This window comes from Sceloporus occidentalis, unplaced genomic scaffold, assembly GCF_023333645.1.
Source record: "Sceloporus occidentalis isolate IW3139 unplaced genomic scaffold, rSceOcc1.0.p SCAF_31, whole genome shotgun sequence".
Classification (NCBI taxonomy): Eukaryota; Metazoa; Chordata; class Lepidosauria; order Squamata; family Phrynosomatidae; genus Sceloporus; species Sceloporus occidentalis.
In genome coordinates this window covers 5,049,864-5,067,227 of record NW_028317011.1, presented here as the reverse complement: position 1 = coordinate 5,067,227, position 17,364 = coordinate 5,049,864, and the positions used below count along the sequence as shown (strand labels likewise).

Here is a 17,364-nt window from a genome sequence, read left to right as displayed (position 1 = left end):
CACTAGCGACTTACCTATCTTTTTATCTATAAACAGAACCCACCAAACCACAAAGCTTAAAGGAGAATTCACACTTTTTTGTGTAGGTGTCGTAGGACACCAAGCAATGGGTGCTAAGTAGGTTTTTTTCTTATCTAAAGCAGAAGCTCGGCATATGTGTCCATAATTCCTTCAAGTCTGACTTGCCCATAGTAAATCCAGTGTTAGCTACAGAGTCACCTTTCTTAGCCTGACTGTGAACCCTATGGGACAGTTCTAGCTCATACAGATGTCAGATGCACCATACATGAAGCCAGAATATTGTTGCAAATAAAGATTCAATTTGCTATTTTTGAGATAATAGGTGTATTGCATACTGACATTGAATGCCATACATGTCATTATTTCCAAAATGTTTTTTCTTGTGTCATCCAGTCAGTGCCATGTTGCAATCACCATGAGACTTCCAAGTCATGACAAATAGCTTCACAAATAGCTACATTCACATAAATGTGGATGCTGCATTATGGCATCTATCACTGCTTTATAATACAATACAGGGCTTCACATGGGGTTCTAGATGCCACTCGAACTAAGGACACCAACTCAAAACTTTAGGTACGTTCACTTGTTCTTTGCTTAAACTAATGACTACCAATAATTAAGCACACATTACAATGTACTCTACTCACAAACTAACTACGTCACCAACAAACAAAACGGTAGAAGTTCCCCTTTAAATTCTGGCTTTTAGTACCTATTTAAACAGAGAAAGGTTGACAGGAGCCAAAGCCCTTGAGCGATATTTGGACACAGATACCCTGATTTGTCATATTATACACTTAGTGAGTTAACTTAGAAACTAAATAACATACAACAAACAAACATTTTATGACAAATACCAGTAAATATGTATTTTTGCTGGTGTTTGCCCTATTAGTCATATTTTTGAAGTGCCAAAAATAATTCAGGTAAGATGAGAGACAGTCACTAATAGACCAAAAAAAAGGGAGTGGGAGAGAAAATGAAAAAGAGAGAGCAAAGGAGAGAACATTGCACCTAAATACATTTTGTCCAAACAGAAAGGTTCCTCCTTCCCTATAAGCGATGCTGGGGCACTCATTTGCCCCTGCCCCATGTAAATACATTGATAGTGTACAGAATTCTGTATTTGTGTATTGTTATTTTCGTCTCAGGTGAAACTGCATCAAAAAAAAAAAATTTCTTCAAAAAATCAGAAATTAAATGTAATCAAATAATGGCATTCAGGCAGATGTTGCTTCTATTATGTTATTTAGTTTTCACAGGCGCTGCATATGAGTAACCTTACACAGATTGCATCTTAATTGTGAGCAAACGGCCTGAAGGAAAGTATTTTGGAAATATTCCAGAACAGAAGCATTTAAAATGAAGACATAATAAACAAAGTGCACATAATTATACTTGTTAACTAAAGGTTTTCATTCCTTTCTAAAGTATAGGTAATCAAGCAGATTATCCACAGGTGCACTCTTTTTAATTTCTCCCCTTTTCTTAGATTTTTTAATTACCTTATTACCTTTATCTTTTTTCTACCCACTGGTTTAATTAAAAGTTAATATTCAAAATAGGAAAACCCTTTGACCTTTGCATATTGTAGCCTGCGCTTAATAGCAAAGTCTGCCTGATATTGTAGATCATTTGGTCATTAACACGTAACTGAGTAGTCACAAAAGTTTAGGCTTAAAGCTCACCATTTGATCTCTTAGAAATCTTAATCTCATTAATGAGCATTGATTTGCATAATGCATGAAAAAGTGTCATGGAGAGAGCCAGAGGAGTCAACAATGCAATGCTATAAACCTAGAGGTTAATAAATTATGGCAAGATTTAAAGCATGGTGCTGTGTTAATACTATATTTCATGACGGGCTTTGGGATCTTAACCCCTTGACTGCTAACGACGGCATGGTGCCGTCGCTAGCAGTCCCAGTCAGGTGCTAACGACGGCACCATGCCGTCGCTATCACTATCTTACCTTTATGGAGGTCTGTGGACCCCCATCACCGCCTACCCCGGCGATCTGCCCCTCACATTGAAGGGCATCACCGGGGCCAGCCGATCCGGCCGGTGACGGCACCGGCAATGACGCGATGACGTCACCGCGCAACTTTATTAATAACTTACAATTGTTAGTTAAATCGGTATGGGGGCATGCTGCTTAGATGCCTGTATCTCAGCAACATATACCATTGGAAAGGTAATCGCCTCACCTTTCCAACGGTATAAGGCTTGTGAAAAAAGAATAAAAAATTTTAAGTTAAAAAATAAAAATGTACAAAAAAAGTAAAAAAAATGATTTGCGGGTCTCTAAAGGCAGATAAATAAAGATCAAAATTGCCTAGAGACCCCCTAATTAAATTATCTAAACATAAACTAGTTTAACTTAAAAAGAAAAAAAAAAAAAGTTTAAGTATTCTAGCTAAATGATCACTGTGGTAGCCAATGTTACCACAGTGATCATATAGCTATGAAAAGTCACATTCCCTTTTTAAAAATGGCCGATACTAAATTTTAACCTCATGATCCCTTTGACCATGGGGTTAAATTTAGCCAATGGTAGAGGAAGGCAATTTTTGAAATCCTGATGAACTGTAAATATTATTAAAATCAGCCATTTAGCCTGTGCGGTACGTGAGTAACCATATCATCCCTGGAGCTCCTTGCATTTTTACTGCAAAACTTATTTTTGCTGTAAAAGTGATTTTTTTTTCTCCCTTTACCATCATTTTTTTTGGATTGTAAGGGGAAAGAATTGTGTGTGCTTCTGTGAGTGAATGTATGGAAAGTATGGTGTGTGCTTCTGCGAGCGAATGGAGATATGAAAGGCGTGTGAATGGTCAGTAATTAGGGTTGACGCCTTAACGTGGCATTACTGCTCATGTAAGAAGTTAAATTATGGCACAAAAAGTACACATTTGTAAAAACTACACCCCTTGGCGCATCAAATGCGGGGCTGCATGCGTTTCTAGTCCAAACCTGGAGTGCGCAAGACACAAATGAACATGTCGTTATGGTTAGAAAAAACATATTTTCTAGCCAAAGCAACACATTCCATCATTATTTGTGCACTCAACTTTTGTCCTAGAAATACATGTAGCCCCTCAATTGAACCGCCAAGGGGTGTAGTTTCTTGAAATGTTTACTTTATGTACCCTAATTTAACTTCCCAGATGTCTAGACCACTTTAACTTCAGATATGGCAGATTTGAGAATCTTGTTAAAAAATTGTCTTAAAACATTTAGGGGTGATGCCTGCAATTAGACAGCTAGGAAGTTAAATTATGGTACATAAAGTATACATTTTCAGAAACTACACCCCTTGACGCATCAAATGAGGGGCTGCATGTATTAGTAGCACAAGACTGGAGTGCGCAAGACATAAATGAACTTGTTGCTTAAAAATTTTTTTTTATTATTATTTTTATAAGTGTGATATTCAATTATTTGTTGTGCGCGTCAGATTTGTGATACAAATACAAATAAGACCTCATTTGCTGCGGCTGGGGGTGTAGTTTCTAAAAAGATATAGTTTTGTTGGCATATTTTAACATCCCGGGCAGCTAGAGCTGTTTAGTTGAGGGCAGCCATGCATTAAATTTAAAGATGTCTTTTGTGATAGTCTAGTAAATTTAACTTTTAGCAATAAAATATTAGAAAAACAGTCTACTGTTTATTTTAGACAGGTTACCTACTACAAATATTTAGCAACACAGCTTTTGATATTAGAGTTTAGAAAAATAAAATTACAAACTAATTTTTATTGAGTCGGAAGTGAAAAAATACACTTTTTTCCAATTTTTGGCTTTATTTTGCAAATCTAATGAGACATACACATATAAAAATGGTATATATTTGGAATCCGCTGGGTGTGCTGAAAAAAACAATACATGGTTTGTATAGTTTATTCCCAAGAAGTGTACTTCTAAACGCGTTTAAACGAGAGATGCACCAAAATGCCGAAAACCAGCTTAGCACCCAGGTGGGAAATGGCTTAGCAGCCAAGGGTTTAAAGGAACATGTGCATTTGTATTTTGTTTATAGCTTGTTCTTTGTGTTTCCTGATCAGGGAAAGTGCTTTAGAAATTCCCATTTGAAAGCTTGCCCCAGGGATGCTGAGATCTATGAGACCAGAAAGTCAAATATTCAGTTTTCTGTTCTGTCCTCATGTTTTTTCCATTCACTCCATCCAAATAGACACCTCTGCCCCCGTTTATATATTAATTGAATGCATTCTGAAGTCCATGTTACTGAATGCAAATTGGGAAGCAGATTTCTGGATAGCATACTTAAGTATGCTTCCTGCTTCTAGAAGTAGAATAAGAAAATGTGACAAAAGTGTAATTTTCTAAAATATGAATGCACCAACTTAAATGCAGTAAAATGTCCTTTATTTACATCTTATTTATTTGCCCATTTGTTACTTTAAAAACTATCACCCTAAAAAGAAATATAATATTAGAAAAATGAATACATTGCAAAAAAACTACCACTAAACTACCACCTTAGAAATCTTCACATCATACTGTAGGTGGAATCTCAGCTGAGGGTTGAGCTGTACTTCTATATTAAAGGAGAAGTGGATTAAATAAATATATTTTTAACTACACTCAAGGTCCAAGCGCCTGGCCTGTTTTTCGCTTGTTAGTGCAAGAGGAACCTTGCCTCTCTTTTGTAATTAAGTTTGGTCTCATGGTTCGAACAGCCATTCGTGCATACCTGTACTCTGGGGCAAGTCACATAAATATATAATATACCCTGAGCACTGCAAATTTGTCTGTTTTGTAATAGCACATAAACCTAATCAGTAAGATAGCATGCCACTAGTGCTAACTGGCACCAGCAGGGTTCAATCCTAAACCCTGTTGTTCGGGAAGAAAGCATTGTGAGCGAGCAAGGAGATGACTTCCTACTACATTTTAAGGAGCTCTTATGAAACATACAAGAGAAAGTCCCTCGGGTTCCTCTAATCTTCAAGCATTAAGTTGTGTGAAAAGTTAGATCTACTGACATAGGAATGGCATCTTAGTAACAGTCCCTCATTCTTCTCTGAGAAGGAAATCTACCAGAAGCCATTATATTTTTCTGTATACATGACATTGGAATGGCCAAAAGGTGATGCTTTCTCATTTAAGCAGATCCATGCATACTATGAATTGCTTAAATGGGTATACTATGTGTACGATTAACACTTGTAAAGGGGTACTGTTTACAAAACTACATTTCCACTTCATTCCAAAATTGGTGCGGTTATAACATAGAAATTCATGTATCTCTCCCTCAATCACCATGTGTGAAAAAGTGGGACACCTGTGAAAACTATCTCCATTTTCATGTTGCTCCATCAGGGTATTTAGCTTAAATTGCATTGCAAAAGCACAGATAAGAATGAGCATTACGCTAATGTATTCCAAGAGCTGAGGAGTGGTTCCAAAACAGTGATTGAGAAGATAAACAGTGATCCCCAAATGACACATTTCACTGCAGGGTGTACAGTGCAGAATTTGAGCCTCTCAGATATATAATTTCCATAATGAGCCTTTTTTAGGATTCAATTCCGTGAGTTTTTAGGAAAAGCATATCATCCCCTCGAAAATCATACAACGCTGAATACTAACTGCAACAGAAAAAAAATCCTTTTTAAATTAGCTAAGCTATTTAAATGTTAGCAAAGCGAAGCAAACATATGTTCTCAAACAACTGTTTTTGACAATTATTTATTAATATTTAACCAATGCCATACTCAAACTGTTGCATTGTGTATTTCAGAAAAAGCTGTCCCATGAGAGGCAGAGCTATGTTTCAAATTCCTTTTGTTTTCCCCCCTGTATTAATTTCTGTTTGGGTGGATTGGGAGTTGACAGTTTAGAAATGGTAGAATAAAAGCTTGGCAGCAATATACAGAAATGGAACAAAAAAAACAATCTCTGCTTCACTTAGCACAGACTGAGCCAGGGAGGGTCCAACCTGCAGCCCTCCAACTGCTGCAGGACTACATCTCCCATAATGCTCTTTCAGCTAAGGGGCTGGCTGAGAAGGATGGGAGATGTAGTCCTGCAGCAGCTGGAAGGCCGCAGGTTGGGCGCCCCTGGACTAAGCAGAATTTATATAACAAGCACAAATTACCACCACTTGCTAACTCCTACCTAGTAAAATATTAAATTTGGGACAGAACCATGGAAAATGCTCCAGGTACTTTAAGGGCAGTGAGCGACAAATCACATGAGTGCAGACGCCTGTTTCATTCTTACTTAGCCGCCTAGGCTTTTGTAGACAATTGGTAATAATGGTAATGGCCAGTCTGGCACAGATCCTCTTTAAATGGACTAGATTGTAAGCTTGCGAGCAGGGCTCTCTCCACCAAATGTATTGGTTTGTCTTAGTCTGTCAATTCTTGTCTTGTCATATCCCTTGAATTTATGTATTGTATTAAGCGCTGCGTAAACTGTTGGTGCTATATAAATAAAAGATAATAATAATAATAATAACATAACATCCCCACTATATAAGAATACTAAAGTACACCCTGAATGCCCAAAATTAAAATAAGTTAAAATATAATGCAATTACCTAAACACAGATGAGACAGGCGAGTTGCAGCAGGTTCCCTCCACCTCCATGACCTAACTTTTTTTGCCACTGACTAGCTGCTTGAACAGCCAATTTATAACACAAGTAAGCTACCATTGAAACAAATAGGAGGACTTTCTACAGATGCTCATGGTAGTCCGAACAGACCTCAACGGTCTGTGTCTCCTGAGCCAGTTGTGGGACTGGAAGAGAGTATATCATATGCACGAAGACAGGTGTGAGCCAAGGGTTACTAGCGCCTGGGTGCAGGAGTTCTTTGACACCCCCAGCAAGTAGCACACACTAGACTTGTGCACTAGACTTCTGCATGATTCTGACAATTTTATTGTTTTGTTTTTGGTCCATTCATTTTCAAACCAAAAAAAAAAGTTTTCTGCCCTTTCAGTTTGGATGAAATTTGGAGGGCCTTTTCCATTTAGAAAAGAAGCTCACGCTCTCACGCTTTCTCACTCTCTCTTACTCACACACTCCCTACCTTCTCCGCCAACTGCTTCTATGTCACTGTCTGCTTTTTTCCACAGCTCCACTGTGTTATCCAAGCCTCCCAGAGTGCTTCTACAAAAATGTGGAACCTTCAGGCACATCCTCTCCCCTGACAGGAAGAATGAGGGAAAGGCTGTTCCACTGGAATGGGCCTTGGCTCTACCCTTTTGTGGAAGTAATCCAAGAATCAGAAGAATGCAGGAATACTTCTCTTTAGTACTGACCCCACTGAGAGGAGCATCTACCCTGTTCTTCCAATTGAGGAAGAGGGTGTGCCAGACCCTATGGGCCGTGGGCCAATAGCACCACACACTAATCCGATTTGCTGCTCCACAGCTGTGTAGACATGAGCTACACCAACCTTCCACATGTTCCAACTTCCATTTCATGTTCCCTTCTACCATATAACCGACAACAGGCTCCATATTATTGCTCTTCCACCAGATCACGTTACAGTAACCTCCACAGTGTCCCTATCAGCCCCTGCCATGTCTCCACCAGCCCATGTATTTTCAGCCTCTGTATGGTCCCCATCAGCCCTTGGATTTTCCCCAACAGCCCTAGATTGTTTCCACCAGACCATGTATTGTCCTTTAGCCACTGTCATGTCCCCTTAGCCATTGCCATGTCCCCATCAGCCCCCCTCATGTCTCCACAAGCCCCTGTATTGTCCCCATCAGCCCCTGTATTGTCCTCACCAGCCACTGCCGTATCACATCAGCCAATGTCATGTCCCCTCAGCCACTGTCATCTGAGACCATTTGGAAATCCCATGCAGACCAGTGCTAATGACTAAATTACAATATAGAGATCTTATAAAATTCACAGGGGAGGGTTGGTAATGGAAATATGAGGCAACTGGCTCCTGGGCTGCACTGATTTAAACATTTAAGGCCATCATTTGAAGCTTTTTTGTGCTACACTGCATATTCCACGTGCATCTAGGAGGGTTGCCAAGAGTTGAAGGCGTTTAAGGCAGGATTTAAACCTTGACTGGATGTTTTATGCACTCATTTAGTTTGCTTCCTATGCATTTCCTTTCTCTAATGTCCTTTGGATGGTACTGGATTGTACAGGTCGACTGGACCACTTAGCTCCACTAGTACCTGTTTGGCTACTAGCCCTTCCCTGGTAACTGACTGGAGTCTCACTGATCTATGACATCTAGTACAGTATGGATGTGGGAGACATGTCAGTGCAACACAGATAAATGAGTGCTAGTGTGTTATTAAACATGGAAGCATGTAAACATGTGGTGTCCTTCTTACTTATGTATAAAAGGACCCTGTTTTTACTAGGTAACTTGTATTATATAGTATGGTTACCATATCCACCTAATGCCAAAAATGCTTCAAACAAGACACCTAGCCTTGAAATCAGCACTTCAAGACAGCTTATGTTATTTTTATGTCTATAACCAAATATCAAGTATCCAACCAATGTTTTAAATATTTTTAAATTAGTATGTAATGTGTTATTGTAAATACCGGGAAAAAGTTGTTTATGGATATGTGTACAGGTGCCAAATAAATATGTACCGGTATATTGGTTCCTGCAGTGGAACATTCCAAGAGCAGGAAGTATCAATGTTGTCTCTATTCCCCCCCCAAAATTCACATTAACTACTGAATGAAATATTTTAATTATAGTACTTTTCAATTGAATATTGTGAGACCTGTTTTGTGATGAGGTTGACAAGTTAGGGATCTATTAATGTAACAGGAAATAGTGAATGGTAATTTGGTCACCAAACAGTTGGACAAAGTGAAAAAAATATAGATAGACATGGTTGACTGCAAGAATGAAGCACTGAACCAGCTGAACTATACTGATACATATAGGAGTAAACTTAAAAGGGGTAGGATAAAAGCGCTAAAAGCAAATTTTTAAAAAACAAATAAATAAAAAAAAAAAAAAGTGTCCTTTTTAAAACAAAGTTATTGTAGATGTAGCAGCAGAACCACTTGCCAAGGTTTCCTCTTCTTGGCTTGGACAGGTAGAGTAGTTCACAAGGGGGTTAGTGGCTGCGCTCTCACGGATGTGAATATATGAAAGAAAGAGAAACGCAATAGTGCAATATGTCTCTTAAAACTTATTTTTTATAAAATGAAGGCCGCAAGGGGCTACTCACATTTAGTGGGGGCTTCTTCAGTTAGCCTAAAAGTATGCACTTGGGCAATATAATCCTCACCTTAAAGATTTATTTGGCAGCACTATGTAATATGGGTTTCTTCAGTTAGCCCCAAGATGTGCATTTAGGTGGTATCATCCTTGCCTTGGAATTTCTTTAGCCTCAGCCTTTAACTCCTCAGCGCATAGGTGGTAAAATCCCCACCAAGGATATAGTGGTGGCTGACAAGGTATTCTGTTTTGTAAATTAAAAAAGGTCCAGGAGCAAGATAAAATAGTTTTTAAAAAAACTTATTTATTTTAAACTTTTGGTAATAAAAACCAACAAAAGGTTTTTTAATTTACAAAACAGAATACCTTGTCAGCCACCACTATATCCTTGGTGGGGATTTTACCACCTATGCGCTGAGGAGTGAGCAATTCTATCATTGCTCACCAAAAAGGAACTGCGGACACTCCAGACTGCTCCAAAGGCTGAGGCTAAAGAAATTCCAAGGCAAGGATTATACCACCTAAATGCACATCTTGGGGCTAACTGAAGAAACCCATATTACATAGTGCTGCCAAATAAATCTTTAAGGCGAGGATTATATTGCCCAAGCGCATACTTTTAGGCTAACTGAAGAAGCCCCCACCAAATGTCAGTAGCCCCTTGCGGCCTTCATTTTATAAAAAATAAGCTTTAAGAGACATATTGCACTATTGCGTTTCTCTTTCTTTCATATATTCACATCCGTGAGAGCGCAGCCACTAACCCCCTTGTGAACTACTCTATACTGATACATATGTCCTGTCTGGTAATGCTGTTGATGTTTCCATTTCAACATTGTGTACTAGAATTTAACATTGATCATTTTGTTCCTGCATGATGTATGTTCCTCCATAGAATAGAAGAGAGTTACAAATTACTTTTACTATAACCCCATACCAGGAAGACCTTTGTTCCACCTGACTATGCAATATATTCTGTATACACTACCAAAGCAGATGTGCTGCTATGTGGTTTTTGTTTTCACATTACTGATTTTACAGTAAATATATATTACAAACTCTATAAAAATATATTAAAATACTAATTTTATGGCCTTATATTTGCTTAGCCCACCACTTTGACATAGTATTCCAATTTTCAGTGTTTTTTAATCCTAACAAAATTATGTTACCTACCATGAAGCTGACGTAATAGTACTAAACAACCTGTTATTCCTGATTTGACTGTAGTGGCTTAGTTTTTTTAATGTTACTTAATGGTTACTGTATATGCTTTGGTCGATTTATACATCTTTTGAACAATTATAATTGAACAATTTCTCTTCTGACAGATTTCTTTCATGTGTACTTTTCTTTGCAATGTAACATTGACATGCTGTTATGAATACATTTTATGCATTACCCGGTAATAGTTAAGACATGTCACTTCCATTGTCATTGATAATGGTTGATTATAATTATAGAGCTCTATAGCACATAGAAGCCCTAGAGGGGATGTTATTAGAGGCTAATGGCTAAGCTAGAAGCCACATTTAACTTTTAGTTTGTGCATTTTCTTGCTTTTTTACCCTCTTTTCAGATTTATTTGTTCATGAGGAAATATTCATGTACACATTATGCACATAGATTTAGATTCCTAAATGCAACTATATGCACATGGTTAATACAGTGTTCTGTGCCTGTGTAGAGGCGTCTGTGGCAGAAGATTATATGTTGGGGAAGGGTTTCATAGGGGTTTATTTTGCTAAGCCTTGCAAGTGAATTGTGGTTTTAACTCAGCAAACACTGCTGTAACCTGTAAATCCTGTCCCCTTTCTTGATAACTTGCCATGTCCGCTGAATAAGAAAGGTATGTTTTTTGGGGAGGGGTCCAAACTGGACAATTTAAACCTAAGGTTCAGAATCAGAACCTCTTAAATGTCTCAAGTAGATGTGACGCTGCGCTATACTAGCATTTACATAAATAATACTAGCCAAGAAGTTCACCCTGAAAGATCCAACACTCAGCGCCCTGTTTTGTCGACAGGCTAAATAAATCTATAATTGACTTTACTAAGTAACCTCTTAGGCACATAGATAAAATTACACTTATAGACCTCCCAACGGTACTGGTTTCCACAGGACAGTCCTGTTTTTTGAGCAATGTTCCAGTGTCCTGAGTAGCTTTCCCACTTTTGTTGGCAGTGTGGAGCATGTGTCAGTTGGGGAACTCCTCTGATCTCCCCTGACCAACCTATGGAGCTGTAAGATCAATGAAGGTGTGAGCTGTTGTAGAACAGACCTCCATTGCAGCTCTCACTTAGCTTTCTTGTGATGTTAGGATTGCAACATGGCTATTCAAATAATGGTTACTTCCGTAGCAGCCGCTCGCCAAACCTCTTGGGCACAGGTGCTCTGATTTGGACATCTGAAATGTCACGCGGGAGTATGCACTAAAATTGAAAGTTACATATCATTCTATATATTCAAGTTAGTTATTTTAAACTTTGTTATTGAAACCGTGTGATCTGCAACATATTTAGTTATGGCTTTATTTTGCTTTTCCATCAGAAGTGTGAAATTGTTCTCCTTAAGGGTTAATCAGTGTTCCAGGCAATCTAATTAAGAAAAAGGGTATTTAATTGGTAGCAGCACTGAGAGCGTATGAGTAGAAAAAACAGTAAACATTGTATAATTAATTTATATAAAATAACTATAATAGCTCACATTAGGCATTCAAATATTCTTAAAGATTAAATAAGCTTTCGCCTTGCTCAGGGAAATTAGTGGAATGAATGGTGGTAAATCACATAAAACCATTGAACTTGCATCTTGCATGTCCCCTGCCATTCAGAAAAGCATAAAACAAGGAGTCCTGTGACTACAGCCAATGACCCAGCTAGTGTTTTACATGCTCGATTTAATGTGCCTATCTTACTGAAGCATATAGGTTATGTCATAACTATAGAATTAATGAAAAAACATGCAGTCAGTATTATACATAGACACCCCAAGGGACACAAGGAGCAGCGGCTGAGTATGTTTCAATTCCAACCCCTAATTAAAAGGACATCGCTGTCTTAATTATAAAGTAGGGGTTATACTGCCTTTACATCTAATTAAAGGGTAAGAAAAACAAGATACTGAATGTTACCAAGAATTTTGCAGAAACCCCCTGTTTAACACATTTTAGCTATTATAAGTTTATTAAATATCACATATACGGTAGTTTATTTGGGAAAAAAAGATAACCAAAATCCACTTGATAAGTAAAAAGAGGCAAGATATTGACATCATGTTGTTTAACGTAAATTAATGCTGACATATGATCTTACAATAAGAAACAGGAATATGTATCAATGTAAATCTAGGACAGATAATGGTAAATATATACCAATTAACCAAAAATATATTCCCCATCTCTATGCAATAGTTTTCTTTGGTACACATGAAGCAACTCACACCTCCAGATAAATATGGCTTACAGGGGGTTCTGTATAAGTGAATCTGATGGTTGTACCAATATTTTGTTTCCTTACACTTATCGTGCATCATTTGCCAAATATCTTATTTTAGGAAAATGGGCACAATCATTACTGTTATCTGTTATCAGATCTGGACTACCAGCTTGTAGAACTGATCATAAAAAATACGGTGGAGAATTTGAGTAGTTGAGTAAGGTAGGGAATTAAAGTACGGCCAGGTAGATCGTATAGGTGAACAAAGCTGTGGCCTAGGGCACCCAGATTGATCAGGTTCTGTCCCATGTTATTAGGTGAGTGCATGCTGATTGGGCATGAATTTCTCTCATTGAGTGAACAGTGAAAAACAGTATAACCTCTCACTTACAGTATCTCACAAAAGTGGGTACACCTCTCACATTTTTTTAAATATTTTATTATATCTTTTCATGTGACAACACTGAAGAAATGACACTCTGCTCCAATGTAAAGTAGTGAGTGTACAGCCTGTATAACAGTGTACATTTGCTGCTCCCTTAAAAATAACTCAACACAGCCATTAATGTCTACTCCTTGGCAACAAAAGTGAGTACACCTCTAAGTGGAAATGTCCAAATTGGGCCCAATGTGTCAATATTTTGTATGGCCACAATTATTTTCCAGCACTGCCTTAACCCTCTTGGGCATAGAGTTCACCAGAGACCTTGCTCTCCCCCACCTTCCGTTTGAGGATGCCCCACAGATGCTCAATAGGGTTTAGGTGTGGAGACATGCTTGGCCAGTCCATCACCTTTACCCTCAGTTTCTTTAGCAAGGCAGTGGTTGTCTTGGAGGTATGTTTGGGGTCGTTATCATGTTGGAATACTGCCCTGCGGCCCAGTCTCCGAAGGGAGGGGCTAATGCTCTGCTTCAGTATGTCACAGTACATGTTGGCATTCATGGTTTCCTCAATGAACTGTAGCTCCCCAGTGCCGGACGCACTCATGCAGGCCCAGACCATGACACTCCCACCACCATGCTTGACTGTAGGCAAGACACACTTGACACCAATTTGATGCAGTGTGCGGCGTATGGTCTGAGCACCTTCAACCTCTGCAGCAATGCTGGCAGCACTCATACGTCTATTTCCCAAAGAAAACCTCTGCATACGACGCTGAGCATGTGCACTCAACTTCTTTGGTCGACCATGGCGAGGCCTGTTCTGAGTGGAACCTATTACGTGAAACCGCTGTATGGTCTTGCCCACCGTGGTGCAGCTCAGTTTCAGGGTCCTGGCAATCTTTGTATAGCCTAGGTCATCTTTATGTAGAGCAACAATTCTTTTTTTCAGATCCTCAGACAGTTCTTTGCCATGAGGTGCCATGTTGAACTTCCAGTGACCAGTATGAGAGAGTGTGAGAGCGATAACACCAAATTTAGCACACCTGCTCCCCATTCACACCTGAGACCTTGTAACCTAACAAGTCACATGACACTAGGGAAGGATAAATGCTCATTGGGCCCAATTTGGACACAGTCCACATAGGGGTGCACTCACTTTTGTTGCCAAGGTTTAGACATTAATGGGTGTGTGTTGAGTTATTTTTAAGGGAACATGAGGAGTATGGGAGATGTAGTCCTGCAGCAGCTGGAGGGCGACAGGTTGAACACCCTTGTCTTAGTATGACCATCAAAACCAGGTTTACATTAAATAGCAGTATATAAAGCCAAGAAGGCACAATAGGTAATTATATATGTATCAGTGGTTGGGGCAGGTGGCCTAGATTCAGGAAAGCAAAACAATCAGTTAACTAGGAGGTAAATGTAGATTATTCAGTCGAAAGGCACTGAGATACTCTGAAGCAGGCAGAACAACTAGCAGTGCTCAGGTGTTATATAGCCCTCCCTGGGTGACTGGGAGGTATTCACAGTTAGTGAATGTACCTAAGAGGCATGAATCCAGCTCCTTGGGTTTCCCTAGTTCCTGGATAATGAGTAATGCTGGTGAGAACAACCTTTACATAGCACATTCAGCACCGAGCATCATCAAAAGCCATGGGAATAGTCCAAGAAACAGAGCGATAGGCGTGATGCTTTCTCCATAGTCTTTGAGCGTTCTCTCCAAGGCACCGCCAAATGGAGGGTCATCACCACTACGGTTGGGTTGCCGAGTGATCAGTTGCCAGTTTGCTACCCTGACAGGCTCCATAGTGGGCTTTTTGCAGAGAGAAGGCTGTATTCTGACAGTCTGGTCTTTCCCTTGATAGGAGGAGCAGAATGTTGACAGGGTGTCACAGATACATTGTATTTAATATTAGATTTAACCTCTTCAGGTACAGTACAAACTTTGTCTGCATCTTCACCATCTTCAGTGCCGGAGTGCAAAACTTCCATGTGTGGTTGTAATTAACCTCTTCAATGCTGGAGTGAAAAACCTAAGCAGTGTGCCAAACCTGTGGGTGGGTGTGTAGCATTATGGCTGCATTGCAGGGTGCTATTACTAATATTCTGTATTAAGGCCAATTCATTTTGAGTGTATTTGCATAACATCTTCAGAAGACATTGGTGTCCCTTAAAACACATGCCCACTATTTCAGAGGGGTGCGAAAGTTGTGATGTGCTTCTTTTTCCTTCATTGCAACAGTGCAATTAGGGATTGCTCGAAAAGGTTGACCTCACAACACACAGAGTATTAGCGCTTAATAAAAATGTTTTCGGTTATAATGCCTTACACCCAAAGTATACGTTACATAACGGCTCACAACCCCATTCCCAAATACAGGGGCGATTCTGTTCACCTCTAGTAGTGTATGATGTTTAATAAAGTTAGTTCACCGGCAGGAATTGCATTGCATGATGGTTTATGTAGTCTACGCTCCGTAGCGTGGACGTTCTGAATGTTCATGAAAACTACAAGTCCCGTCAGCAAGCGCGGAAAAACGCCTTTCCGGCGCTGCTCTCTGACCTACAATTGCCTTCGAGCTTTGCAACGCTATTGGACGGCTACTCTTTCCTGGTCTAATCCCATTGGTGGTCTGGCGCCAGGAGTCTGCGCGTTGTGGTGTGTCAGTGTTTTGGTGCGTGAGTGGAGAAAACGCAATATGTCCGCATCCAGGAGCCAACTTAACAAAAATAAAGACCCGTCTGGGCTGCTGATATCTGTCATCAGGTAAATGAATGTAGTTGCCATTAAGTAGAGTCTCCCAACCATATGGGAGCCTGTTCATTTCGAAGTAATGCATGATGGGTACTCCTTCAGTTTCCTGTCAGCGCTTCTATCAGACAGCTTTGATCGTAAAGGTGCAAAACCATAATTGGTTCTAAAAAGATGAGGTGTGTCTGGTTGCCCCCCTTATCGTTAACTATGATAAGCTGAATCAGTGTTTGGGTTGAGGGAGGCTTGCACTTCCTGCATCCTGTTGTTGGGCACTCTGCCATCAGTACGCGCTGATAGTAAAGGGACAGTCTAATGCGAATGAAGAATGCATACTAAACTACTCTGACTATTTGTTTTTTAATTTATGTTTGTGACGAGGACCAGGGGGTCTAGCGTGAAGTTCCTGGCTCTCGTTGCCGCCTTCTTCGTATTGAAAGCTAGCCACTATGGGTAGCTGCGCCGGGTCTCAGGGGTCTCACAAAGAACCAGATGCACCAGTCATGACGCGACAGGAGGCACCCATTAGGGGATTCGGGAAGTAACACTTAAATGTAGACTAGACGGTGAGTGTTTCCTTATACGCGTAGAAATGGAAACGAGAGGGTTAAACGTACAAAATATTTCAACTTTACATTTGCATTTCAATGTAAAATTCGTTCCCAATGATCTTCTTGAAATGCGGAGTCCATTTTCCATGGAATTCAATGCATTTTACTGATTGTAGATATGCACATTTATTTTCTATATAAAGGAGTTTGAGTTCTCTCTCATTTAACTCCACCTTGCGGCTGCCTCTACTGAAACCAGGACATATAAGCACCCAATAAATCCGCTTTGCGCATATTCTCTGCAGCTGTTGCATCGGTGCTAGTTGAACGTTGGTTGGTGACTGTTTTTTTTCCTGTTGACTGGAAACAGATGCGCTAGAGAATGTGCAGGAGCTATACATAAGCATGCCTCTGGATTTAGTAGAGGCAGCCAAAGAGGAGGAAAATGATAGAGTAGTTGCATTTTCTAAATCCAATAAGTAAGGAACACCTACACCAATCAACATCCAATCAAATTACCCAGCGTTCATATGATATGGCCTCCGGTATGCATTCAACATGACAATAGGGCTAGAGTGATCCATCAATGAGATACAGCATCCTACTTTTCCTGGCATTATTGTGTCGACCATTATTGTGCAAGGACAGTTTTGAGTCATAAAATGTCAGGTTGGCTCATAAAGTGATGTATTTATCCATGAATCTTAATTAAATACACTAATCACCAAATACAGCACACACTGCCTTAACATTTTAAGTACTCAATTTGACATGAAGACTTTTATTCTTGTCTGCCAAACTGGCCCCTAAACAACACAATCTCTTTAATTTGGTTAGTGCAAGAGCAACATAATTTACCTTGCATTGCTGAACTTCAAAATGATGTATTTTAATAGCAATCATAACTAGTGTGTATCTAGCGATATCCTACATGGCTAATTTATACCATCTGCAACAGGGAAACGTCTACCTGTAGAAAGTACATTATATTTTTTTTCTCTAGAAGTTAGGATAAACTCTACTAGCTG

General features: G+C 39.5%; 1 protein-coding gene across 1 annotated transcript in view; it reads left to right on the top strand.

The window, feature by feature from the left end:
- Window positions 1-15,732: 15,732 nt before the first annotated feature.
- LOC149298762 (exocyst complex component 4-like) overlaps window positions 15,733-17,364 on the top strand; it is a 177,522-nt gene continuing 175,890 nt past the window's right edge. Inside the window, exon 1 of the mRNA XM_089487081.1 lies at window positions 15,733-15,800. Coding sequence (XP_089343207.1) covers window positions 15,733-15,800 — 68 coding nt within the window. The remainder of the gene's footprint in view (window positions 15,801-17,364) is intronic.